Here is a 23,709-nt window from a genome sequence, read left to right as displayed (position 1 = left end):
TCGCGCTCGAATGCGAACCGAGCCGTTTTTCGCGGCGGAGCGGAATCGCGCGCGAAAATCGCGTCGCTCGATAGGGCCGGATGCGCACAAGTTGCACCGTGGCCTAGGGGCTTCCGTTAACGCACGTTGGCCCTCGCTGTGCAAAGCGGCGTGAGAGGGATACTTCCGGTTTAATGGCGTCAGGAGGCAAGCACTGTTGTCACATTTTGCGCTACAGTGTTTCAATATTTCGCTTTGTTTATGTCGCCCGCGGCTCGCGGAGCAAGGACGAGAGGCCCGGCCGGGCCTGCGAATTGCGCTAAACGGAGGTAAGGACAAGCGTATTTTTCCGCGTTCGAGGCTGCGTCGCGACGACGCTACCCGTGATTTTCCGTGTGCGGTCCGGGTGCAGTGACCTTGGTCTCGCTGTCAGTCCCCGAGGCATTCGCCCCCCCCGCCAAATTCAAACCATCGTCGTCGACGCGACTCTATTTTCGGGCGTTCATGGACCAGATCTGTTTGCGCGAATTTTTTTCCTCTGGAGTTTTTTCGCCCTTTTATTTTGACGTCATCGCGCTCTGAATTGAAAGCGCCTTACAAAAAACGTTTTCTCTCGGTAGAACCGTCTGGTCTATCTGATAAGAAGAGACATTGTTTGATCTTATTAGCACCGCATTATCTTGTTAATCATGATGATCTAGCGCTGACAAGAATCTTATTAACAGTGATTGAAAAATAATTTTAATTTAATTTTAAATAGATAAGTAAGACTTTTGTACAAAATAGAATATAAATTTTTTCGTTTACTTAAACCAATTTTTTTACTATTATTATGTGCACATATGGAGCAAAAATGATGACACTTAAAGTCACAGTGACAAGAAATTAGTGAATAATTGAACATTTCATTTAAACTTTTGTTATTTTTTTATAAAGTATAGATACTAAGAATGTTATTTGTTATTTTGGCATTTAATTACATTAGAAATAAATTGTGGTAGATGATGCTATTTTAATGGACTTGGAAAAAACTATATGTTTTTCTGTTGATTTCAACATGACCTTTAAAAAATCGCCATATGACAATTAAGGATCAATGAATAATCAAACTTGTGTACACTGGAATTAATTAATTTACTTTAGTTTTAAATTATTTTTAATTGCATAGAGTTTGCGAGAAATTAATTTTTTTTTACACTCAACTCTTTATCTGTAGATTTGGCATCTGTAATTCAGTGAAAACTCAGCGTGAAGAACAGTTACAAGTTATTGCATCCAAAATATTCAGTTATGGAAGTCACAACAGAGGAGGCGCAGGCGGTGCTGCTGGAGGGGATGGAAGGCACTCAGTACATCACCATCCAACGGGCCGACGGTGAGTCCCTGAACAAGGGAGTGCCACTGTTGACACTGAATGGCGAGCTGATCCCAGAAGGCATGGTCGTGGATATGATCAGCGCCGCTGGCGTCGGTACAGACTATGGCACAGGCACACAGTACTACGAGACGGACGACCTACTGCCACATGAGCTGACAGAGGTTGTAATATGAGTTACTTAATGCCAATAATGACTGTATATTTATACCTTGCACATAGAATGTGAATTGTGTGATGCAGGACGACCGTAGACTGGCCGCGGCCCTGGTTGCAGTGCAGCTGCATCAACAGCAGAAGCAGCAGCTCCACACCATCCAGTCGCAGCATGAGGACACATCAACTGGTCTACCCGATGTTTCGCATCTTGAGACCTTGGCGCCGGTAAATTCGTATTCGATTCAAGCGGTGCCCGAGTCGAATACTGCTCCTCCGTCCGTTTATCCGCCTTTGCAACCTTTTAAAAGGATCACGCAAAATGTGAAGCAGGAATTCATCAACGTTAAGAGCGAGTACGACATTGAGGTATCCACGGAGAGCAGCGAGGACGCCACGTCAGGGTCTGGACCTAAGAGGACTCTGCCGCACAAGAAGAGAATACCTCGTAAGCTGAAACAGCAGCAGACGAAGAAGAACGCGGCGCGAAAAGACAATAGCAAATCAAATCAAGAGAATACAGCAATTAAATCGACCAGTGAAGTTCAAGCTAACGTTTTTAAATGTGAATTGTGTAGTTCCAAGTTTAGCAGTCAGTTGAAGTTCTTTGAACATTTGAAGGTATATATTCGTAATGTTAAATGTTAAACTCTAATACATGCGCACTTTAAACAGCATAAAGTAGAAAGTAATCGAATATAATTTCAACAGGTGCATTATGAACCAGTAAAACAGGAGACGCGAATAGCTCAAGCGACAAACACTAATATTTCGATATCGGTGCCGGAAACGGTGACCAGTTTAGAAAATACCGTTATCGAAGAGTTCAGTGAACCTGAAGACCTCATGGAGGGCATTCGCAACGTTGGTAAGAGCGAGAAGTCTTCTTGATATTAAAATTTTGTGACACAAAGTATAATTGTTTTTTTTATTCCACTTATAGTGGAAGAAACCGCTGGCGCTCGTATCGACGACGACACGGACTCCTCACTACCTACCGCGAATAACGAATCAGCCATATGGACCATTACCGGCGTTTCGGAAGAGATACAACAACAGAGGGACCAACAAATAAGATCATCGGCCGTTAGCGAGGTTAAAAACTCTACTAACGAGAAGGCAAAGACTAACATTCCACAGTCGGCCAAGAAAAAGAAATCACCGAAAACGCGAAAGTCAAGTTCGTAAATCATTTTTTCTTCTCCTTTCGAAAGTAGACGCGCTCACGATAGATAGTTTAAAAAATGACATCCTTGCAGGTGACGAATTAACCTGTTCTCAGTGCAATCGTTCATTCCACCATAAAAATAGCTTAGTTTACCATATGCGATCTCACAGCGGCGAACGGCCGCATCAGTGCGATGTTTGTAATAAACGTTTCTTCGCTGCTAGTGCTTTGAAGGTAAGCACTGATATGCTACAAGGAGCATAATTTAATTTTATTAATAATATAAAAATTAAATTAAACATTTTATTGTTAATTAATATTGATCTGGCTGCAAATTTACACAATTAAATTTTTTTACATGTTCAGGAATTTTATTACATTTTATATTTTATAAAATATAAGGTGCGAGAATAACTAAATTAACAATATTTTAGTGTAAAAAATCTCATTAAATGTTATTTTAAGTTTTATCAAAATTTTGGTAACAAAAATTAAACTTTAATTAGTACTTGAGTGGAAATTCATAACAGCATTCCACAGGATTAATTTTTATTTTATTTATAATTGTTTAATTTTTTGTTAATAAAAAATTATGAACAGGTGCACAAAAGACTTCATAGCGGCGACAAACCGTACAAATGCGAGCAATGCGGGCGACATTTTCGACAATGGGGCGACTTAAAGTATCACTTAACGAGCATCCATTCGGAGCACAAGCAGTATCAGTGCGAATATTGCGCTAAGGAATTTGCCCGAAAATACTCACTGATTGTGCACAGACGTATTCACACCGGCGAGAAAAATTACCGCTGCGACTTCTGCAACAAGACGTTCCGCGCGAGCAGTTACATGCAAAATCACCGTCGCATACACACCGGCGAGAAGCCGCATCCATGCGTGGTATGCGGCAAACCGTTCCGAGTACGAAGTGATATGAAGAGGCACATGCATACACACTCCCGAACGAAAACGAATGATAAATCCTTGAACAGAATTTTAACAGAGGGAAAAAACGTGGAGGAGCTGGAGGGAGACAAGAGGGCACAAGCAAAAACGATTCAGGATCTCGTGAGAGATTTGAAATTGGAGGTCGAAGCAACGAGCGTCGTGGAGATTGTCCCCCCAGACGATAATCCAGAAACCATTTTGCCACATACGGGCGGACAAAACTTGGAATATACGGTGACGTCTACGGCGGACACTGTAAATACAGATAGAGACCCACTAGAAGCGGTTGTGCGAACGACTGACAGCATGTGAGTAGAATCAATTATATATCTCGATCGATGGTAAAATATCTTTTTTCCTATTGTGTTGTTTTTGTTATGTTTTGCAGGCAATATTTTTTTATGTAATCTTGAAAATCTCGAGATAAAAAAAAATATTTGACACCACGGGATCTACTACGGAATATTGGTACTCAAACGGTCTGTAATGTAAGGATTACATGAAATGACTTTCGACTTTTAATCATGAAATTTTAGTACATTTTTAATAGATTGGGCATATTCAAAGTGATTATAAAATTCCTATGTATAATTTTGTAAGTATTTTAAGATTTAAAAATCAGTGTATTTGAAATTAAACCGGAGACAACTTATCAATTTAAGATTTGATAAGTAAATTGCGTTAATACACTGCCTATAAATAATGTATAGTATATAATATTTCCAGTTTCTAAAAAAAGTAAATAATTTGTGAAATCAAGTAGAGAGACTAGACTGTTTTGCAACAACCCCAAAATTCATGAAAAAAAATGTATGTACGTATGCGTAATCATACTTTGTAATTAATACTAACTATAAATGTACATTTTTAAGATTAGGATTGTACAATTATGTAATTGTACGTTTTAGCCGTTTATATATATACATATTGTGAATTAGCGTTAAAAAATATATTTTTTACTTGAACATGTTTATAGAAATACATTGGTCCATTTCATTTGTAATTTCCAAAAGTTTAAATAGCAGCGGGTATCAGACTTGGCCCGCTTACGTCAGTTTTACCGATGAAAATTTGCAAGATGGTAGCCAAGTCCTTGGATTCGAGGGCATCTTTGAGCCTTGCTGTAGCCTCCTGGCCACTGATCCTATTATATAAATGATATTATAATTAGATCATAACAAAAATTTTATTTTTACCTTCGAGATCGCTTCGCTCGTTCCCAATCTACGTATAAGTCGGTGATGACAGCGTGCAGTCTGTTGAGGATCTCAGTGTCCTTCGCCATAAGCGATCTGATTTCCGTCTCCTTTTCTAACAACTCTTGATACTCGGTGCACAAGTTCTCTCTCGGATTAGACTGAAGCTCCCACTCCTCAAGAGCGTTCAGAATTTTTATTTTTTGAATTAAATCGTAGGCTGCATTCAATCGCGGGAGAGTTAACTCCAAGACTCTAGATATACTACCTTCCGCTACCTCTACGGAAAGATTTATGTTTGCAATTTCGTTTTACAACTTTTAAAAGTTATGTAACTATTGTTAATAAATACCGCAGAACACGTCTAGCTTTATCTTTCGCTTTGTCGCTTCCTTTGTTAAGATGTCTCTGAGAATTATAATACTGGATATGTTTTCGCCGAGAAAAAGTGCGCTACCTTTCCTATAGTTTATCAAAAGATTAATGTAGACTTGATTTTTGTGAATGTAGACTTGATTTTACATTATAAACTCACTTATATTTGCATTTGAGGACCGTTCCGATGAAGGATGAGACGTATATTAAAATAGCTTCACCCTCGTTAACATGAGGTCTCTCGGGCACGTCTGGTAATGCTAAAGACAGCCACGCGTGCATCTGAGACGGAAATACAAGTGAGAACATAGAAGACTATTTCTCTCGCGATAAGATTAATAGAATAAAAAAAAGCGTACCTCGGCAATAGTGAAATTGCCATTTAGTTTCAATTCGTTAAACGGACCGCTGGACGCGGTGTTATTATCATCCTCGTGTTGTCTAACATGTAGAGATAAGGCGTAAATAGGAACTGAGATTTTACGACAGCGTTTCGGCTGTACCTGAAAATCATCGGAGATGTTAATGTAAATATATATCTAGAATTCGGGAAGCAACATGTAGAATACCTGAGATGTTATGTAGACCTGCAAAGTACCCGGTTGACCCTCAATGGACCTCAGTCGCATTTCCAAACGATTTGTATTGATCTGTTTACAAATAGTTTCTCACAAAGCTTGTATTTTCAGATGTTATTAAAATTCAAAAAGGTTATATTATTTCAGAGAATTACAAGAAAATTACTTGGCATCGATAGGTAGCAAGGACAAAATTGCCCTCTCTAGGATCGCAAGCGGACAGGCTGACCACCGCGCTATTATTTTCCGTCTCCAGTAGGTCGATGGGCGTGTCAGATTGTATTAGAATATTGTCGATTGACGCGTCCAGCTCCACGGACAGGGAATACGAGGCATCTTCTTTGTGTAACACCATTCTGTGAATCGATTTTAATTACAATTTTAATCCTGATTAATTAATCAATCTGTTTGTAATGTACGAAATAATTTTGTTGTTACTTATGATTCACTGCTAGTATCAAAGGTGCCAGAGGGTCCGGCATAAAATTGGCTGATTCCTTCTCTTCATTGAGCTTCTCCTGCAGTTGCTGTATCTCTAGTTTCAACCGCGCCAGTCCGACGTTGCTCTGTCCCGCTTCCAATAGACCAGGAGGACTGGTAGTCAATCCGAATACTCTGCCTGAATAAGTCGTGACAAGAACCTCCGGGTAATTGGCGACGCCGATTATCCCACCTACGACTGTACTGATGCTCTCGCCGGCGTTCTACAATGAATATTCATCTCTGAATTAGTATGATTTAATTAAACGAAAACTTGAATACAGCTACGATCATCACTCACGTAATGAAAACGCAGAATGGACGATACGTCCTCATCGGGAAACGTGTACACCTCGATGACTCCATCTTGTCGACCGACGAGGATGTCTATACCATCCTGTAACTGATGAGTATCTAACGAGGTAATTCCCGAGCCTGTCGAAGTTAGCAGCCAGGTGATTCGAAGCGTTTTGTTGCCCTGCAGGATCAGCAATCCAACTCTGCCGTCCGCGGTACCGACCAAGACGCGATCTCTCGAGTAGATCTCTCCTTCTCTGACATGAAACGTATTATCAGATAATTCATGTGAAATGCTGTGCATGATAGATCAGTAATACCTGTATATGGAAAGCACTGTAGGAGTACTCGGTAGTCTTAGGACTGTTGGGCTTCTCGTGCCATGCAGAACGCGCACCTGAAAAGTAGAGCTGCGTTAACAAATCAGATGTAGATGCATTCTTGGAAAATAACTTCTTACTCTGTAAGTTTCTCTGTAAGTTTTTGCAAAAAAGAGTTGAGATTTAAATCCATCATCCAGGTAAAATTAATGAGAAACAATTATTGAAAACAGTGTTGAGATTTTTAATAATAATTTTTAAGAAATAGAAATGGAATCAGATAATCGATTGTTATTCTTTCAAAGGTACAACTTCTTTAGCCAGTCTTTGCTGCCTTTCTCGATTGGAGTTCGAAATATATGATACCTTCTGGAATACGCTCGCGCGAAATCAATCGTGATGTCTTACCGCGCAATCAGCACAGGCTAAAATAGCGTACACCACGTTGCCATCTCCGGGTAAGAGCACGACGTCGTGCAGAGTTTCGCCAGTCAGGTACGAGTCGGCGTCCTTGCAGTCCCTGTATCGATGATAAAGATCACGGGCGCATGCCGCGAGATCAGGACCAAGGACATACCTACAATAGTGGAACATTTCATCACATAATTAGCGTGATAACAGAATTGCGAGATATGTCAAAAATATATTATCGTAAGAATTGAACACTCAATGTAAATAAGCTTACATCGCGGAAATCGGATCTATTAGGCTGGTATCGAACTCTAAGAACAGCTTGCCCTTTCTCGTGAATCCCTTCACGGAGTTGCCGTACGCAATGAAAATCTTATCCCTCAACATACCTATCGAGCCACCAAGGACCATTTTCTCGATTTTTGGACCGGGCAGGGATTTAAACGACAATTGCAGCTCCCCTTTTTTCATGCCTGTTCGAAGAAGGATGATTTAGTATAATTCTCGAATACTTAAGATGTCTTATAATATATTTATTTAACACTAATATTAAAAGAGAATGAAGACTGCGTTATTAAAATTTTTCTTTGTATTATTGTTCATGTTTATCTTTGTATTATTGTTGTCAGAATAATATTAATCAATTATGACTATATATTCATTTGCTGGAATATCTTTGTATCGTGATAAAATAAAAATAAAAAATAGAAAATATAAAAAAAGTATATTATACCATATATATGCAGCACGCCATCGTGATCGGCAACGGCAAACTTTTGCGGTTGCCTCGTCGCCTCGTTAGGCGGAAATATAATTGTTGTGCCACGTGAGGTGACTCCCACTGTCGTGTAATCTATCCTCGACAGCGCCAACGTCATCGCGTTTGATCGATAATTGAATTATTTTGGAATTGTCTCACCAAAGACTCTGACCTAAATTGTTGCCATTGTTTATCGAATTGCTTAAAAATTATATCAATGTCTCAGCTCGTCAATTTTACGAATCCCACAAGTCTTTCGATGCAAAATAGCGGCGAGAATATTGAAGCGGCAGTGAAATGTAACGCTACGATCAATTTAACTATGGCAACGCGCGTCACAACAAACCGGTTTCCCTGATAAAAATACGAATAAAACGTGTGTCGATTGACATTTCTCGTCACGATGAATTTTTGCACATAAATCGACATCCAACAATTGAATTATTCCACACGTGTGTAATTACGGATTCGAAATTAAATTGAATTTTAAATTGATTTGAATTAGGTGTTCGAGAGGTATCGATATCTCCGACGAATTGGTTCCCAAAAATTATAAATCGCGATGAAACTTATTAAAACGCGTATTGATAAGAACATGACGTCTTCCGGCGACGAATTTTTGTCCGTGTAAAAAGAAATTCTAATTAATCCCAGGCACATGTATAATCGCAGATTCGAAATCGAATCGAGTTTCAATTTCAAAGTGATTCGAAAAGTGAAGAGCGTCGAGAAACATCGATACCTCGACGGCGAGTCGAGGGCGAGCCTGGTTTTTGAAATGCATGAGTAAACGTCGGAACATTTGCTGAAAGTTAAAAACGAGTGTTGTGATGTATCGGGAGATTACTCGGCCTAATATTATCTTACATAACTTGCGGCAAGTGTTACAGAGACGTTAATTGAAAGGCCGCTGCGCTAGAACAATAGATCGAATAGGCCTAACCTAACCATGAGCAACAAGACTAACAATAACGGTGAGTGCACTGTAATTTCTTTGACATTTTTTCAATTCGCAAGTGCGATTGATCTAATCAATTTTTCAAATGATAAATTCGGGATGTCTTAAACAAAAGGATGTTCAATTTTCTCAGGGGAGATAGATCCTGTGCAGGAGCAGCTGACCGGACGAGTACGGGAGGTCGGGAACTACGCGATCTGGAGCTTATCCAGCTGTAAGCCGGGATTCGGCGTGGACCAGCTTCGCGACGACATCACAGAAACCTACTGGCAATCGGACGGGCAGCTGCCACACTTGGTCAACATACAGTTCAAGAGAAAGACGACCATTCGCGACATATGCATCTACACGGATTACAAGCTGGACGAGAGCTACACTCCCAATAGGTAAAGATACTTTTTACTGTCTATGGAGATGATATTAGCGATCGTCACTGATCGGCTATTAACACGCAGGCGTTCTGATTTATTTTCCAGGATAAGTATCAGAGCCGGGACCAACTTTAACGATTTGCAGGAGGTAGAGGTGATGGACTTGAATGAGCCGAGCGGATGGATAGTGATTCCTATCAAAAACATTAATGATCGACCAATTAGGACGTTCATGATTCAGATAGCAGTTATCAGCAATCATCAAAATGGCAGGGACACTCACATGAGGCAAATCAAGATCCATAGCCCTGCACAAGATATCCTTGGTCCACCAGCGCCTTACCTCCCAGGGCAATTTCTCACCAATGAATTTTTACGCTACGCCACTATTAGATAAGACTTGTAAATAAAATTCTCTGAACATATTTAAAGACATATTTAAAAAAAAAAAATATATATATATATATATAAAATTTATTACTATACACTATAAATATAAAATAAATTTTATTACTATACACTCAATTTAGCATATTCATAAACTCCTTCATTTTTATACAATTATATTTTGCTGAATTCGTTTTATCTATTTATTAGGAATAAATTAATATAATATCGAGGAATCTGCAAATGAGAAATTTTGAGACTCCTTGTATAATATGTACACAGTTTATATTGGCGTTTATGTACACCTGACTGTTACAGACTGGAATTTGGAAAGGTAGAAACTGTGCAGAAAAAATTGTAAACACGATATTATTGGACATTCAAACTCGCATCGTGAATCAGTCATGATCAGTAGCTCATGAACCTACTTCATGTAAATATGTTACGAGAACTCTTCCTGATTTTCACATTAATATGTGTAACACAGTGTGGACGTTACCTTTCTCACTCGACGGAAAATTTGTACGCGATACTCGATCGTACAACAGAATACTTCAAAAATCTCAGTGATGGTAAAATATCAATTGCTTTATCACTCAAATACAAAAACTACAAAATTACCTCTATTCAATGAAACATATTTGACATTTTAGTGTACGATGTATTAAATAGTGAGACTTTGAATAATATTAACAACGAAATTGTTAAGTATATGAATGATACGACTGAAACAATTCTTCAGGAAAGCAAGCGTCGAAAGAGGGGTCTTCAGAATGAACCCCATAAAGGTAGGAAAATAATTTCTTCTATGTATATTTGAGTAAAAAGCTTGTGAAATTAAATCAATTTTTGTATAATTATATCAATCTGAAAGTTTGCTGGTTTTTCCTTCTAATCCAAAGAGCTCCTTGAACGCGTGCTGGCAATCGTGGTTAGTAAGATATTTGAGAAGTTGGCCCATGTCGTTGTGACGCTCGGTAGTGGGAAAGGAGACTTCCTGAAAGTCCGTGAACTTACGCATATCATTCACATTGTTGCAGTCTTCCTCTTTCTCCAATAATTTTATTAATATCCTGTGCCAGTTCATAGTTCGAATCTGCAAAATAATTATATCATGAAATATTCTCATTACATTATTAAAATATAAGAAGATCATTATTGACATTACTTTTTGCCAGCAATAGTCACAATCTTCCAGAGTTCCCTCCATGCAAATTATTCCCGGTTTGCCAGCTAAGCAAAATCCTGTGATAGAGTTCTCCTTCGCCAGATTAGCCACGTCCCGTCGTTTAAACTTGCTGTATATGTGATGACTGTAGATCCAATATCTGGAGAAAACCACTGTGGTTCGATTCCCCGCGGTGTCGCTTTTATTCGCGTCGCCCCGCGAAATCGCTTGGTCACACACTTTCGAAGCCTCAAGATAAGTCTCTACGTTGTCCTGCAACCATGATATCAGTGTGTAGATGCAAGGTTCGCCCGCTTCTTGGGCCTTGACGACGATTGAGAGCTCCTTGTTCAGCAGACACTGTTGCGTTCTGTCTAAGCAGGAACTTCTCGCGTACACTTCGGGTTGCTCCTTCGGGTAATTAGTCGGCAAGTTTACCAACAACTCGATACTCTCCTGGTGCACAGGAAAAAGAGAACATTCTTGTTTAAAGAAATCATTTTTGAAATATTAAATTTTGAAATATTGAAATGAGATTATATAGCGTTAAACAGAGGTAATACATGAATAAAAAAATATATTATTCTCATTATTCAATAACAATGAACAGTCGTAGTCATATACCGCGTGGCAACGTTATGTTACAAATGTTAAATTACACCATTCAACGGGATCGCGACGGCGTACTCCAGCCATCGGGGTGGATTTCGATCGTCCGGGTGTTCGATGTACTCGTTGATGTCAGCCAAAACCCCATGGTCCGCTACAGTTAGCTCGGTCGGATAAACGGACTGCAGTGCCTGCAATTCGTTCACCTGCGCCGTCAGATTCTCCGTCACCTCCTGCGGAGCAAACATGATTCCTCGAACGACGACACATGCGACAGGATGACGATGAGTCGATCAGCGTTTCGTTCCGCTTGATTTTCGACGACGGTTGGGTCGGCTGAATCGAGACGATAATGCGAAATACTGTTGTCGTGTGTCGTTGAAACGTTGAGGTTATCAAGAGATCAGCTGATATTGACATTTGTATCGTGTAGGAAGTTTTACTGCGCGACCGCGTGCTTTCGAAATCGGAGCACGTTGTCTCGCGTATTCTTTTTTATCTCCACGCCTCGTTATCCTTCTTATTCATTCGTTTTGAGACTTTGTTTATAATCGTTTATTGCTTCAATTCATTTTTTAATTTATTATCATGAGTTATTTTAAGAAAAAGGTTTAAAATAATAGAGTATCAAAATACTCAACAATATCAAAACTGAATAAAATTTTTATGAGATTGTGCAAGTTTTTGAATGTGAAAATGTTTACATAGAATATCATTTTTAGAACTTACATTACAAATGCATATTCAATACTAAAAAATATTTCATGAATATGTTAATGAACAATGATAAAAAAATAATAATAAAAATATAATATTATAATATTTAAAAAAAGTAATAATAAAAATATTTTACGAATTAGTTTGATTGCAGTTTCGAATTTCGATTTTATTCACAGGCGTGTATGTGCTACAAGATTTTGAAGAGACATTCCTCGATCTGCCAGACTTCCGGGATACGGCCTTTTTCTCCATACAGGATGAATACCAATTGCTTTGGTTCGCAGCTGCCGTTAATGACTCAGATATCCTACTTTATCAATTGGTTGTACGTCGTGATCACTTACATCTATTTATTTCATACCAAAACAATAGAAAAAAAAAACACCTAAATATATATATTTTTTTTAGAATGACAAAGCTCATCTTGTCGGCACATATCCGCAACCCAATGGAAAACGGATAATTGTCAACAATTATAGCGTTAGCACACTTATAGTTGTGCAGAAGGACACCGATGGAGTCATCATTCTGCGCCTTGATAAAGACGAAAGTGGAAGATACGAGCTACAGTTCAAACAGGAGTTCGAAATTCCTGGGATGATACACATGAACATGTGGTTCGGAATAAATCAGATGTATTTGGGGATTGCCTCGGAGACGAGAATATCTATATACGTCTGGCTCGGAGAGAACTTCGACAAGATCGACACGTTGAATTTCGGCGCGAGAAAGCTCTTTCCCTTCCAGTGTAAGAGCCTCATGCACATCGTCGTTGTGGGAACGTATACGAGGATACTCCGATTTTCCGTGCGTTCCAACAGATTCGTAGAGATGCAGAAGTTACGTCGCGCCGACGACGTCACTTCATTTCAGTTCAAGGAAGGTCACTTCGAGGAGCGCTTCCTAGTTCTGGCTGGTAACGAGTCCACGATCCTGTACAAGGAAATGTACGGCCGCTTCGTGCCGTTTCAAAGAGTCGCCCCAGCGAGGCACGTCCGCTCGTTGACGACGGGCAACACCATCATCCTGCTCTCGTTGGAGCAGAACACTGTGGAAATTTATCAGTATAACGGATGGAGGTTTCAGGGATTGCCCCAAAAATTAACGAACGTTCGACAGATTCATTCTATTCGGTCGTTCGGCGAGGACATGCTGGTGACGCAGAATCAGGCTAGAGAATGGAAATTTTGGAAAGCCACTTGGAATCTTCTTCACTTGATGAAAACGTGGAAATCCATACTGGACGAGACAGCAGCTTGGTGTTCCAATACCAAGCAAAAAGCTTCTCGAAAAATCTCGCTTCCTGATTTAAAGAAAGCCGTGATTTCGAATGCACGCATCGGTCACCTCCGTGTGCAAAACGTAAGATGTCTCTCAGTCTCTCCTGGAATGTTACTTATATTTACCTTATGTTAATATTAACATAATTAAGAATTCTTTTTATGTTTACTTTATAGATACAAGGTGTTAGAATTTAATAACTAAACTAACATTATTTTCAAGTAAAAAAATTATTAAATGTTATTCTAGATTATTAAAATTTAGTAACAAAAACAATGTACTAAATTTTCATTAGCACTTAGGTGAAAGTACACCCGGAGTACAACATTATTTTGTTAAATAAAAAATAGATTTTTATATTAAATTGAATAATGAAAATTTGAATGTGAATGTTATCAGATAAACGGTTATAACGCAAAGGAATTGGTTCGCTTGACGGAGCAGTACAAGAGTATGATCGCTAAATTAAACTTGACAAAAAGTCTCTTAGCACAAAGAACAGAAAACACCGATAGGTCTAAACACACGATCTTGCACGGCAAGAAGATGACAGTTAAGTGCAAAACGAATTGTCACATTCATCATGTAATTACGGACGGTGGAATTAAACCTACAGTTAATTACGTGAATTCGGAACCCGATGAAGTCTTAGAGTTCAAAGAAAAATTAAAAGTAAAGACAATAAATAACTGGAAATGCCCCCTTCCTAATTTTAAAATAGATGATATATTTGTCAAAGAAACCATTAACGGGATACTGATGCGAGACTTGCAAGAGAGAACTTTGAAAGTTTCGGGAGACCAAGTAATTTCAGGTGATTTAATGTACTGTACTAGCTCCTTCATTATGTGTGATGCATCTTGTATTCTATTTAAATTGTATTGAATAATTAGATATTGAATTATATAATTTGATATATATTGTATTATATTTTTTAGGTGAACATGTCTTCACTAACTTACATGCGACGAATGTCTCGATTCCGTTAGACATTGTAACGAGAAGCACTAAGCAAACAGTGTATATGGAAGAGGCGGAAGTAAAAGATTTACATCTAACTGAAGGCAACTTCCTTTTGCCATTAAATGGCCCGGCCACTGTGATGGATGGTTCGATAACCGCTGCGAAAGTGAGACTTACAGGGCCAGTCGAGATAACAGGAAGAATAACAGGCAAGATAGGCGAAAAAATAAAGCCTTTGAAAGAGATTCTCACACCGTTGACATTATTTGGCGATCGTTTTCTACGAAATGTAACATTCAGAAACTTTATCAAGGCTGAAAATATCATCAGATCTAGTCAAAGTTCTGGGCTATCGATGAAAGAGATTTTGGAGAACAGCGTACCGCTGGATTCTAACGTGCCAGTGCGTTTGATATTATCCAGCGACAAAACGGTAATTAATTTAAAATTTAGGTCAGTATAGATATGACGACTTTTGAATTTATGTAATATTTTTATTTTCCAGGAATGGACCAACGTAACTCTGTCGGACTTACCACAGAATTGGGTAACGAAGAATTCTGCTGAAACTATCGTTATTTCTGGTACAAAATACACGAATAATAATGTCACTTTATCAAGCGTTACCTATGAAAATCTTCCCACTCCAAAGTACGTACATCTCATTGCTTTATAGAGTGTATACAATGTTTCTAGATCCTCTAAAAAATGATACTTACAGATTGACAATTCCCATATGTGCCGCGGAAGTTATAACCCCGGAAATTAAAACCTCTTCCATAGATATGGGCGACATAATTGTAAAAAATTTAAACGTTTCACACATCCTTGGAGCTCGTAACTTGAATACAATTGTCTCCAATTCGGCGTCAATTTTCGGTTCGGCTTTGCATGGCGTTGACTTTTCAACGAAGCGATTTACAGGTCCGGTTTTCGTGAAGAATTTAACAACGTCGAAAATCAAGGGAATAAATCTAACAGGTAAAATTAATTGAAATTGATTCAAGTTTTTGCACTATTCTTATTATATATGTTATGCAGATTTAAAAAATGAAATGAACAAGTGGATAGGCCCAAATCATATCAGAGGACCAGTAAATGTTGCAAAACTCGTTGTAAATAATCTCGTGACGCCAGTTCGCTTTAATCTCTCTTTACCTAGGAGAGTAAAGAACGTAATTATAAAAGGGGATAGCAATATTGAAAAAATCAATAATGTAAATATACAGTCTTTTATGGAAAATGTACTAAAAGTAGATGATCCCATATCTTTAGAACACGTGACATTTGGTAAGCTTATATTTTCACATTAATTTGAAATGAGTGAGAATTCAATGTGTAACTTATTTAAAAAAATTTTTTTGTAGCTCGTGGTTTCACGTCGGACAACGTACACACTTCCAGCTCGACATTAAAATTTTCGCATTTAGATACACCTCTTAATTTGGGTTCAAAATTGATTGCTACAACTTTAACTGCAGATGCGATATATGTGCCTCAGACCTTCGGTTATGTCGCGAGTGATGCGCCATCAACATTTATAATAGAAGGTACACAATAAAATTAATTTGTATAGTCACATTTTATGAAGAAAAGATTTTTTAAAAATTGATTAATATTTCTATTTTAGGATCAGCTAAATTTTTAAAAGAGCCAGTGGTACAAAATATAAAAGATGTGAATCTGAAGCAATTATCTAAGGACTTATGGATGGCAAATGAGGAAATAGTTTTATCTGGTAGCAATATGAATTTTAAAAACATAATGCTAGAGAATAGCATCGACATAATGGTAAGGATATCAATGAAACGAAGGAAAAGCTAATGTTGCTTAAAAATTTAATTATTATTTCAGAATGCTAATAATACGTTGAATATAGAAATGTGGAGGGAAGAAAAGGACAAATTTTTGAGCAAAACGGAAGATCAGCATATCGAGGTACGTGCGGAGTTTACGAATGTTGTGGTGCCCAATATCATTGCACCGAATTTTAATTCAACTATTCAGTCTTCGGACTTGAATTTGAACAATTTGTTGACTAATTCCTTAATGAGAGACACGGCGCAAACTATAGATGCTGCATGGCATTTTGAAGAATTATATATAAGTAAGGCAGTTTTTTTAATATAGAGGACAATATTATTTTTTTTGAATCTTAAAAGAACATAAGTTAATTCTTTTATTTAACTTAGATAATATGACTTGGGATGGTAAATTTAATGGCATCGACTTAAACACGGATATCGTTAGGCGTGATGCAAAACAAAACATTGTCACTGGGAAGACAACGATATTTGGTTTGACAACTAAAAATCTCTCGACATTGAATATAAACTTTTCGGACTTTGCTAAACTTGCTGTAACTCAAAAATGTCACAAGCCGATTACAATTAAAGGTCGAAAAAGCTTTAACAACATCACTTTGAACAATTTGAGGTAATTGATATTTCTGCCATAGCAATTTTCTTATTAATGTTGTTAAGAGCTTTGTTTTTTCCATAGCGTCAAAGGTACGATTATGGATCGCAATGTTAATGACGCGTTATTGAAATCTGGAAATCAAACGTTGTTTGGTATCAAGAGAATACGAGGCCATATTAACGCGCCAGCTCTTATTATCGATGGTACTGTGAATGATGTAAATCTGACGGAATTAATAAACAAGCAAGTGAAAAAACGTAAAGCGGTGCAGACGATAGAAAGTAAAATGGATTTCAGAAACGATTTTGAAATTTTCGGAAATATCACAATCGATAAGCTCTACGAAAAGGTAGACTTAGCAAATATTACTGGTGAAAATAAAATAGATATTATGTTGAACAAAATGACAGAAATCGTAGCATCGACGGAAAGCATAACAACTGCACTGCAAAGTAAGCTACACATTTAAATCGTCCAATTCATCAATAATGATTCGTTAAAATATTAATCGTTTTTTATGCAGATCGCGCTGTTTATGTGAGCAAATTTGAAGTGGTGAGCAAAGACGATAAATTTGTGTTACAAATCGCTTCTGACACTTCTGAAGATGTAGAGTACATGAATCTCAACAGTACTTGTCTGTGCGAGTCAGGAAATGTTTCCTCATTTTGTAACGATACGGACTTTATCGTTGGTAAAAATACCAGCTTTATAATGAAGAAAATAATACTGCTGGATGATACTGTGTTTGTAGTATTAGTATCAACAGATCTCGTCTCAATTTATTCACTAATCGATACGGAGCAATTAGTTCATCAAGTGGCAGGTAAGTCTCAAAGAAATCTTACTTATGTAGTTGCATTTTAATTGTGAAGATCGTAACGTTACAAAATAACATTTGACAGGATTATACGTACCTGACATACTTGAAGTGTCTATTGAACCGATTAATCAGTCATTGTGGATCTTTTTGCGATTATCCGAGGAAACCTTGATATTGCGTTACCATGTGTGGAACGAGTTCACCCAGTTTGTTTTGCCAGGCTCGGATTCGTTTGTAATCAGTAAGACGCCGAATGGTCAATATTTGCTGATACGATCCGATGGTATGTGGAATTTTGGAGGACTCTTCCGTCCCGAGCACATTTTTAAAATGACTTTAGAAGGGCAAATAGATACCTTCGCTGTCGGTGCCGATTATTACGTTACAATGACAACCGAAAACAGCACGACTGTATTGAAAGCACGATATGTAGGTTATTATACGTGAGATATTTTTTAACAATTTTCTCGGAGAGTGTATTTGAATTCGGAAAACAAATTACACACACACACACACACACACACCCATCCACACACACACACACACACACACACACACACACACACACACACACACACACACACACACACACACACACACACACACACACACACACACACACACACACACACATATATATTTATAAATTGTTATTTTTGTATATTTCCTATATTTATCGTCCTTACTTGCAGTAATTTGAAATTAAAAAAAAAAAGAGAAGAACCGATGAAAAAATTTTCTAGATTTATATTAATTATTTGTATTAATTGTACAAAAAATATATTAAGTGTATGTAATGTATCAAACTATTTCTAGTTTATTATGACAAATGTTTGCATAAAGATATAAATATATTACGTTAAATCAGGAAGGATTAGATTTTAAGTCACACCTCGGCTTTCATAATTGTGGAAACTGTCCCCTGAGAAAAAGATAAGAAAGTTGCCGTTTAACATTATCTTTGTAATTAATTATAAGGACACGTACTTTTGCGACGTCTTTGAGGACCATTACATTTTCCTTTTCTAGGTTGATTTTGTACTCATCATCGATCTTTTTTGTCTCCTCAACTTTGTGTCGTCTCTGAAAATCGATTATTCGTAATTTCGCGATATTACTTGCGCATATTATGCGTGCTCTCTTTAATTATAGATTTTGCTCTACAAAACGTAAGAAAATATTGACACGTTTACTCGACGAGACACGGTAAATTAAGTTTCGCAAAATTATTTTAGTTAGTCTCGCAATCGTCGGATGTGCGACAAAATGAGCGTGTACGCCAAGTGAATGACCAGTAGCGTTCTACGCATCATCAGCACGATGTACGACGGAAACGACGCTAAGAGGGACTTGGACTTGTAAAGAATGTTTAGGAGTAACGATTGTGTGATTGGGCTGTCTGCCCGTACCGGGTCCCTCTTCGCCTCATGTCTCTTACGCTCCTCGATCGCGTTGTTGAGCGCGATCTGTTCCGCGGGCGTGAGCACTACGAGACGCGGATCCATGGCGATCCATTCGCCCCGCACGATCTGATCCAAACGCCAACGCCTAGACACGTCTGGCTCGAGCAGACTGCTCACGAGCTTCTTCACATGATCGGTCAGACTGCCTGTTACTTTGCTGCGGAATTTCCATTTGCGTGCCACCTGCAGCTCGTACAGGCGCTTTATGTTGTCCTCGTCGAATGGCATAGCTTTGTTTAATAATATATAGAGGATCACACCCAACGACCATATGTCGGATATCTTTGGATTGTATGGGTAACCGCGAAGGATCTCTGGAGCCACGTACGACAGCGAGCCGCAATACGTGTCACTCAGAACGCGCTTGCCACGGCTGTCGACCATATAACGAGCAAAACCGAAGTCTGCCAGTTTGACGTTGTAGTTTGACGTGATAAGAACGTTCTCGCACTTTATGTCGCGATGCGCTATTTCCATCTCATGTAAATATTGAAGACCTGAAGAAAATAAACACGCGTTAAGAAAAAGCATCCATGCTATGAATATTTTAGACAGCATATATCGTTTAAGAGACATTAAAAAAATATCTTAGGATTGGTTGTTCTAACTTCTTGGTAAACTTACCTATCAGATAAATATATGTTCGCCTTTATTTATTTAAGAAAAGAAATGACGATAGACACATGCTTACCTGGTAGGCAAATTTACCAATAAGTTGGAACAATCGACCCTTAAAGACTTTGAGTTTTCACAAGCTTAATTTATCGATCACAAGTTTACAAGCTATGCATTCATAATTGATCTTTTCAATTAACAATTTAAAAAAAAAAAGTATATCGCAATACCCAAGGTGAGCTGTCGAAACCAGACGCGAGCCTGATTCTCCGCTACCGCGCCATTCTTCAGTATATAATCAAGAAGATCGCCATTTTCGGCGAAGCGCATAAATATAAAGTACTTGGTACGTCTCTGGAAAATGCTGTGAACGTGCACGACATGCGGATGATTTAGTTTCACTAGAATGTCCAGCTCACGCGGCAGAAATTTTCGAACGAAGTCCTTTGGCGCGTTTGCCGTGTCGATTATTTTGCAAGCCAGGACACTGTTTTTCTCCGTCTCGCGTTCCGGTTTATACTCGGCTAGAAACACCTATCGTTGAATAAGAAAAAATTAGTGTTGCGTAAATTATCTCTAAAAGGATAAACGGAGATTTTGATAATGAGGGTACAAACTTTTGCGTAACAACCTTCGCCGAGCTTTTTCACTAGCTTGTACCCTCGGGCTAACAGTGTGGCCTCCTCGGATGGCGTCTGGCTGAGGTGCGACATGAAATTTGTGGGACGACAGACGACATTCTATCGGTCGCGTTACCATAATTCATAGTAAGCCGTTCTCACGTTATTCGACGCGTAGACACGGATTCCATTGCGAATACGGATAACTTGACAATGTTGCAGAATCTCCATTCAATAAAGTAAATTATGAAGACCTTTATACCGCGCTGTTTCGCTGACGAGGATATGGCAAATCTTGTACTAGAAATTTTGAAGATTCCGCATACTGACGGTTACTTAACCATTTTGACGCGACGGAAGATAACATGGGTGCCAAATAATCACGAGCCGAGCATGGTTGTGTCTATCGAACTAACAATCGAAAACAACTGAACATCATGAGAAATAGAAAAGCAAGACAAATTTTAATGAACAAAAGTGTCTGTACACAAATATAAAACGTTAGAAATTATTAATTTTAATTTTGTTTTCACAGCATAAAAATTTCTTAATTAATCAATGCGTATTCAATTTCACAGCTCAGAGGAATCGTATTCCAATCGCTTGATGACCATCTTGTATTCTTCTTCCAAGAACCGATATTCCTTTTCCAGCATCTCCTTACGTTGCTCGTCAGGCGGCAGACCAGTACCATTTGTGTACGTGCTCTTATCTGCGGCATTCTTCAAAGCACGTTCTATTTTTAGCTCCTCGTTCTGTTTTCTCTTAAATGGAATATTCAGTCTTTTCTTCACATCTATTCTGTACGCCCGATATTCATCCGCGTTCGCAACATTCGTTTCCTGCAATCGTAAGATCTCGTACACTATGCGGGCCTGTTTCTGTGGATAAAATATTTATAAATTAAAATAGAAAAAATAGAGGGCGGAAACGAGACGAAGTAAATGGTTAATGTAAATACCTTGTTTATTTTAAAATTGTTTCTAGCTTCAACGATCATTTCATTGTCGAAACCATGCTGTAAACGATTCGGTGAAAAACTGGGCAATGTGCTGCAGTTTAAGGCATCTACGTAGTTTCGCAATCGTTGAAATACTTCGGACGGACTTTCCACTGTAAACACAGATTCATTAAAATACAGTTATTAAATGTAATATATTCGATTGATTCTTTTTACCTGTTATATCCTTAACCTCTTGCCTGCCAATATATTCGCGATAAATCGCTTGCAGCAAATGCTTGCCAAGACCTATCCTCCGAAATGGCGGTAAAATTAAAAATTGAGCGATACGCGGTCGAATGTGCTGTGGATAAGCATAATAACGATACACAGTAGCAAAACCAATCGTCGCATATCGAGTATTTCCTGTGGGCGTTGTATATTTTTCGAATCTGTTTTGAAATAGCAATTATTTAATGAAGATTATGTATGTTATACATAACTATCTAATATTCAGTTAATGTAATATCAAGTCATACTTACAAATTAAAATATTGCCATTGCTCATCATCAAGATCAATAAAAAGAGCCGCATCTATGTACCAAAGAAGGAATGTTTGAATCCTTTGATGATATTCCCTGTATCCTTTGTAACTCATATCTGCCTTGTAGACTACAAATTGTCTCACAGTGCCTTCATCTACATATAAAAAAAAAAAACTTATATACTTACAGTTTTAGAATTATCACGTGTGTAGACAGAAATTGGAAAAAAATTAATAGGTACCATCAATTGAGAAAGAGTGCATCATTTCTCCATGTGGCGTGAATGTATCATCTTTGGCAAGCGCCTTGGTGAAAGTAGCCAAACTATAGTGAACATCAGGAGCCAGCCATGGGGCAATCTTTGTTAACACCTCATCGGGTTCAACTCCGTCATGCTTTGCATTCACTTTCTCTGTATAAGTCATTCCCAGATAAGTTTCCAAGCAACCTGCCAAGTAGTACAGCTGTACTTTTAGATCCAGGTAACCAAATATCATCTCCCTGTAAAGAGAGAAGAAAATAAGAATGATAATTAATACAAAATGTAAAAAAAAAAACAAACTAATACATATTTTTGTATATATTAATTGATTAAAGCATTAATTTCAACAAATTGACAGTAACGGACCTATCACCAAACACCTGGTGAGTCATCTCCGGCTTGAAGATAGCCTCCTCCGACTGCAAGTCGTCGAGGTTACGGATTAACCTAAGCTCCAGAGCTTCGTTGCCGTCCGCCACCAGCTTCTTCAGGCGCGCCGTCATAGAGTCCTCCATCATCTTGAGGAAGGAGATCAACGGGAAAACGATATGCAGATCGTGAAGATTCCCTGAAAGGTTGCTTTTGACTCCAGCGAGAACCTGACCTTGGAAATAGGGATTGACGTAGGTTAGACCGCCGCGAGGAGGCAACGTTGAGTCTCCAATGTAAAAGGACAACTACTTGACGTCGGTGTGTATAATCGAATTAACCGATCACAGCTGTGTTTACATTGATCTTTCGTCGTGCAAACGATTTGGCGCCAAAACTGCGGTTTCGAGCGCAAAGTGATCTCTTAACGGAACCGTTCGCGGTTACTTCCTATTGCCTGGACAATCATCAACGAAGTACTATTGAAGACCGACAGGCGACAGTCTTGTGGAAGCTCGCGCGTAACTACTCAAGTTTTCGTGATTATTTATAATTTAACATAAATTTTTATTTTTATTTGCTGTTAGACTGATATTTTATTCAGATACCTATTATGTCTCGACAAGGTTCGATTTTTATTTAATAATAAATTCGTATTGTTAGCGAAGACTCAAACCTAAGTAGGTTTAAATCTCTGCTAAGTTGGGTTCGAGTCTTCGCTAAAGCGTTATCTGATTGCTGGACAAAACGCTTTAGCGAAGAATCGAACTCAACTTAGCAGAGATTTAAACCTACTTAGATTTGAATCTTCGCTAACTTGAGTTTGAATCTCTGCTAAGTTGGGTTCGAGTCTTCACTAAAGCATTATTTGACCGGACCAGACTGACCAGAAATACGTTGACGCTGCAAGTCCATATTTTTTAATACAATCATTTTATACTTTACTTAGTTGCATAGAGCTATTATAAATGTTTTTTAGTAAAAATAAAATTTTGTTTTTTGTAAATATTTTGAAAAGTATTAATTTTAAAAGGGGAGCAATTGTGGATTCTGATGGAGCAATGAAGGAACAATTGTTTGAGCTATTGTTTATTAAAAAATATGGACTTGCAGCGCCAATGTATTTCTGGTCGAGAATTTAGTTAAAGTT

At 38.2% G+C, this 23,709-nt stretch overlaps 7 protein-coding genes across 13 annotated transcripts; 3 read left to right on the top strand and 4 right to left on the bottom strand.

Annotated features, from left to right (window-relative positions):
• Positions 1-42: 42 nt before the first annotated feature.
• On the top strand, positions 43-4,421 carry LOC105834625 (zinc finger protein 37). 2 transcript variants are annotated; one of them, XM_012677251.3, is made up of 8 exons: positions 43-308; positions 1,196-1,518; positions 1,577-2,131; positions 2,222-2,378; positions 2,454-2,690; positions 2,770-2,912; positions 3,279-3,934; positions 4,015-4,421. In XM_012677251.3, the coding sequence occupies exons 2-8, from the start codon at positions 1,270-1,272 to the stop codon at positions 4,031-4,033; spliced, it is 2,016 nt and encodes a 671-aa protein (XP_012532705.1). In that variant the 5' UTR covers positions 43-308; positions 1,196-1,269; the 3' UTR covers positions 4,034-4,421. The 2 variants fall into 2 exon arrangements, with proteins under 2 accessions (XP_012532705.1, XP_012532707.1); XM_012677253.3 differs by having other exon boundaries at positions 45-308; positions 1,598-2,131.
• Positions 4,132-8,654, bottom strand: LOC105834627 (Bardet-Biedl syndrome 7 protein homolog). Its single transcript, XM_012677259.3, has 13 exons — positions 8,017-8,654; positions 7,558-7,756; positions 7,281-7,449; positions 6,873-6,949; positions 6,557-6,809; positions 6,214-6,479; positions 5,942-6,131; positions 5,767-5,847; positions 5,557-5,700; positions 5,358-5,479; positions 5,175-5,284; positions 4,823-5,102; positions 4,132-4,770 (listed from the first exon to the last, which is right to left on the bottom strand). Exons 1-13 carry the CDS (start codon positions 8,159-8,161, stop codon positions 4,641-4,643), a joined length of 2,166 nt encoding a protein of 721 aa, XP_012532713.1. The 5' UTR covers positions 8,162-8,654; the 3' UTR covers positions 4,132-4,640.
• Positions 8,655-8,813: 159 nt separating this feature from the next.
• On the top strand, positions 8,814-10,617 carry LOC105834629 (anaphase-promoting complex subunit 10). Of its 2 annotated transcripts, XM_012677262.3 has the most exons (4): positions 8,814-9,017; positions 9,135-9,387; positions 9,478-9,774; positions 10,078-10,617. In XM_012677262.3, exons 1-3 carry the CDS (start codon positions 8,993-8,995, stop codon positions 9,767-9,769), a joined length of 570 nt encoding a protein of 189 aa, XP_012532716.1. In that variant the 5' UTR covers positions 8,814-8,992; the 3' UTR covers positions 9,770-9,774; positions 10,078-10,617. The 2 variants fall into 2 exon arrangements, with proteins under 2 accessions (XP_012532716.1, XP_036148415.1); XM_036292522.1 differs by lacking the exon at positions 10,078-10,617 and having other exon boundaries at positions 8,815-9,017; positions 9,478-9,824.
• On the bottom strand, positions 9,952-11,925 carry LOC105834628 (RWD domain-containing protein 2A). Its single transcript, XM_012677260.3, has 3 exons — positions 11,587-11,925; positions 10,928-11,383; positions 9,952-10,855 (listed from the first exon to the last, which is right to left on the bottom strand). The coding sequence occupies exons 1-3, from the start codon at positions 11,782-11,784 to the stop codon at positions 10,622-10,624; spliced, it is 888 nt and encodes a 295-aa protein (XP_012532714.1). The 5' UTR covers positions 11,785-11,925; the 3' UTR covers positions 9,952-10,621.
• LOC105834630 lies at positions 10,142-18,615 on the top strand. Its single transcript, XM_012677263.3, has 16 exons — positions 10,142-10,331; positions 10,413-10,547; positions 12,433-12,581; positions 12,665-13,618; positions 13,937-14,351; positions 14,476-14,933; positions 15,006-15,151; positions 15,222-15,481; positions 15,542-15,790; positions 15,868-16,050; positions 16,131-16,291; positions 16,355-16,607; positions 16,693-16,936; positions 17,003-17,373; positions 17,445-17,747; positions 17,827-18,615. The coding sequence occupies exons 1-16, from the start codon at positions 10,178-10,180 to the stop codon at positions 18,189-18,191; spliced, it is 4,800 nt and encodes a 1,599-aa protein (XP_012532717.1). The 5' UTR covers positions 10,142-10,177; the 3' UTR covers positions 18,192-18,615.
• On the bottom strand, positions 18,480-20,752 carry LOC105834617 (testis-specific serine/threonine-protein kinase 1). Of its 4 annotated transcripts, XM_012677246.2 has the most exons (5): positions 20,440-20,752; positions 20,053-20,356; positions 19,154-19,704; positions 18,732-18,827; positions 18,480-18,666 (listed from the first exon to the last, which is right to left on the bottom strand). In XM_012677246.2, exons 1-5 carry the CDS (start codon positions 20,533-20,535, stop codon positions 18,631-18,633), a joined length of 1,083 nt encoding a protein of 360 aa, XP_012532700.1. In that variant the 5' UTR covers positions 20,536-20,752; the 3' UTR covers positions 18,480-18,630. The 4 variants fall into 4 exon arrangements, 3 of the variants coding, with proteins under 3 accessions (XP_012532700.1, XP_036148411.1, XP_036148412.1); XM_036292518.1 differs by having other exon boundaries at positions 18,480-18,827; XR_004964740.1 differs by having other exon boundaries at positions 18,653-18,666; positions 18,732-19,704.
• A 134-nt stretch (positions 20,753-20,886) lies between these two features.
• Positions 20,887-23,059, bottom strand: LOC105834616 (histone acetyltransferase type B catalytic subunit). Of its 2 annotated transcripts, XM_028193740.2 has the most exons (7): positions 22,872-23,059; positions 22,557-22,794; positions 22,170-22,429; positions 21,926-22,082; positions 21,620-21,834; positions 21,404-21,555; positions 20,887-21,323 (listed from the first exon to the last, which is right to left on the bottom strand). In XM_028193740.2, exons 2-7 carry the CDS (start codon positions 22,706-22,708, stop codon positions 21,015-21,017), a joined length of 1,245 nt encoding a protein of 414 aa, XP_028049541.1. In that variant the 5' UTR covers positions 22,709-22,794; positions 22,872-23,059; the 3' UTR covers positions 20,887-21,014. The 2 variants fall into 2 exon arrangements, with proteins under 2 accessions (XP_028049541.1, XP_012532699.1); XM_012677245.3 differs by having other exon boundaries at positions 22,557-23,059.
• Positions 23,060-23,709: the final 650 nt, after the last annotated feature.

The sequence above is a fragment of the Monomorium pharaonis genome, chromosome 10, assembly GCF_013373865.1.
Source record: "Monomorium pharaonis isolate MP-MQ-018 chromosome 10, ASM1337386v2, whole genome shotgun sequence".
Lineage (NCBI taxonomy): Eukaryota > Metazoa > Arthropoda > Insecta > Hymenoptera > Formicidae > Monomorium > Monomorium pharaonis.
This window is presented reverse-complemented; position numbering and strand designations above follow the sequence as displayed.

Excerpts from the sequence above, each read along its gene's own strand:
- LOC105834628 (XM_012677260.3), bottom strand. The coding sequence starts at position 11,784 with ATGTTTGCTCCGCAGGAGGTGACGGAGAATCTGACGGCGCAGGTGAAC. Across the intron at positions 11,384-11,586 it reads TCGCGATCCCGTTGAATGGT|GAGAGTATCGAGTTGTTGGT; the intron begins GTAATTTAACAT and ends CCTGTGCACCAG. Across the intron at positions 10,856-10,927 it reads GTGACTATTGCTGGCAAAAA|ATTCGAACTATGAACTGGCA; the intron begins GTAATGTCAATA and ends ATTATTTTGCAG.
- LOC105834617 (XM_036292518.1), bottom strand. The coding sequence starts at position 20,535 with ATGTCGCACCTCAGCCAGACGCCATCCGAGGAGGCCACACTGTTAGCC. Across the intron at positions 20,357-20,439 it reads GCGAAGGTTGTTACGCAAAA|GTGTTTCTAGCCGAGTATAA; the intron begins GTTTGTACCCTC and ends ATTCAACGATAG. Across the intron at positions 19,705-20,052 it reads GTTTCGACAGCTCACCTTGG|GTCTTCAATATTTACATGAG; the intron begins GTATTGCGATAT and ends TATTTTCTTCAG.
- LOC105834629 (XM_012677262.3), top strand. The coding sequence starts at position 8,993 with ATGAGCAACAAGACTAACAATAACG. Across the intron at positions 9,018-9,134 it reads CAACAAGACTAACAATAACG|GGGAGATAGATCCTGTGCAG; the intron begins GTGAGTGCACTG and ends CAATTTTCTCAG. Across the intron at positions 9,388-9,477 it reads GAGAGCTACACTCCCAATAG|GATAAGTATCAGAGCCGGGA; the intron begins GTAAAGATACTT and ends TTTATTTTCCAG.
- LOC105834630 (XM_012677263.3), top strand. The coding sequence starts at position 10,178 with ATGAACCTACTTCATGTAAATATGTTACGAGAACTCTTCCTGATTTTC. Across the intron at positions 10,332-10,412 it reads CTTCAAAAATCTCAGTGATG|TGTACGATGTATTAAATAGT; the intron begins GTAAAATATCAA and ends TTGACATTTTAG. Across the intron at positions 13,619-13,936 it reads GTCACCTCCGTGTGCAAAAC|ATAAACGGTTATAACGCAAA; the intron begins GTAAGATGTCTC and ends GAATGTTATCAG.
- LOC105834625 (XM_012677251.3), top strand. The coding sequence starts at position 1,270 with ATGGAAGTCACAACAGAGGAGGCGCAGGCGGTGCTGCTGGAGGGGATG. Across the intron at positions 2,379-2,453 it reads GGAGGGCATTCGCAACGTTG|TGGAAGAAACCGCTGGCGCT; the intron begins GTAAGAGCGAGA and ends TTCCACTTATAG. Across the intron at positions 2,691-2,769 it reads ACCGAAAACGCGAAAGTCAA|GTGACGAATTAACCTGTTCT; the intron begins GTTCGTAAATCA and ends ACATCCTTGCAG.
- LOC105834616 (XM_012677245.3), bottom strand. The coding sequence starts at position 22,708 with ATGATGGAGGACTCTATGACGGCGCGCCTGAAGAAGCTGGTGGCGGAC. Across the intron at positions 22,083-22,169 it reads GCACTCTTTCTCAATTGATG|ATGAAGGCACTGTGAGACAA; the intron begins GTACCTATTAAT and ends TTTTATATGTAG. Across the intron at positions 21,556-21,619 it reads AGAGGTTAAGGATATAACAG|TGGAAAGTCCGTCCGAAGTA; the intron begins GTAAAAAGAATC and ends CTGTGTTTACAG.
- LOC105834627 (XM_012677259.3), bottom strand. The coding sequence starts at position 8,161 with ATGACGTTGGCGCTGTCGAGGATAGATTACACGACAGTGGGAGTCACC. Across the intron at positions 7,757-8,016 it reads TGGCGTGCTGCATATATATG|GCATGAAAAAAGGGGAGCTG; the intron begins GTATAATATACT and ends TTCTTCGAACAG. Across the intron at positions 5,848-5,941 it reads TTGCTACCTATCGATGCCAA|ATCAATACAAATCGTTTGGA; the intron begins GTAATTTTCTTG and ends ATTTGTAAACAG.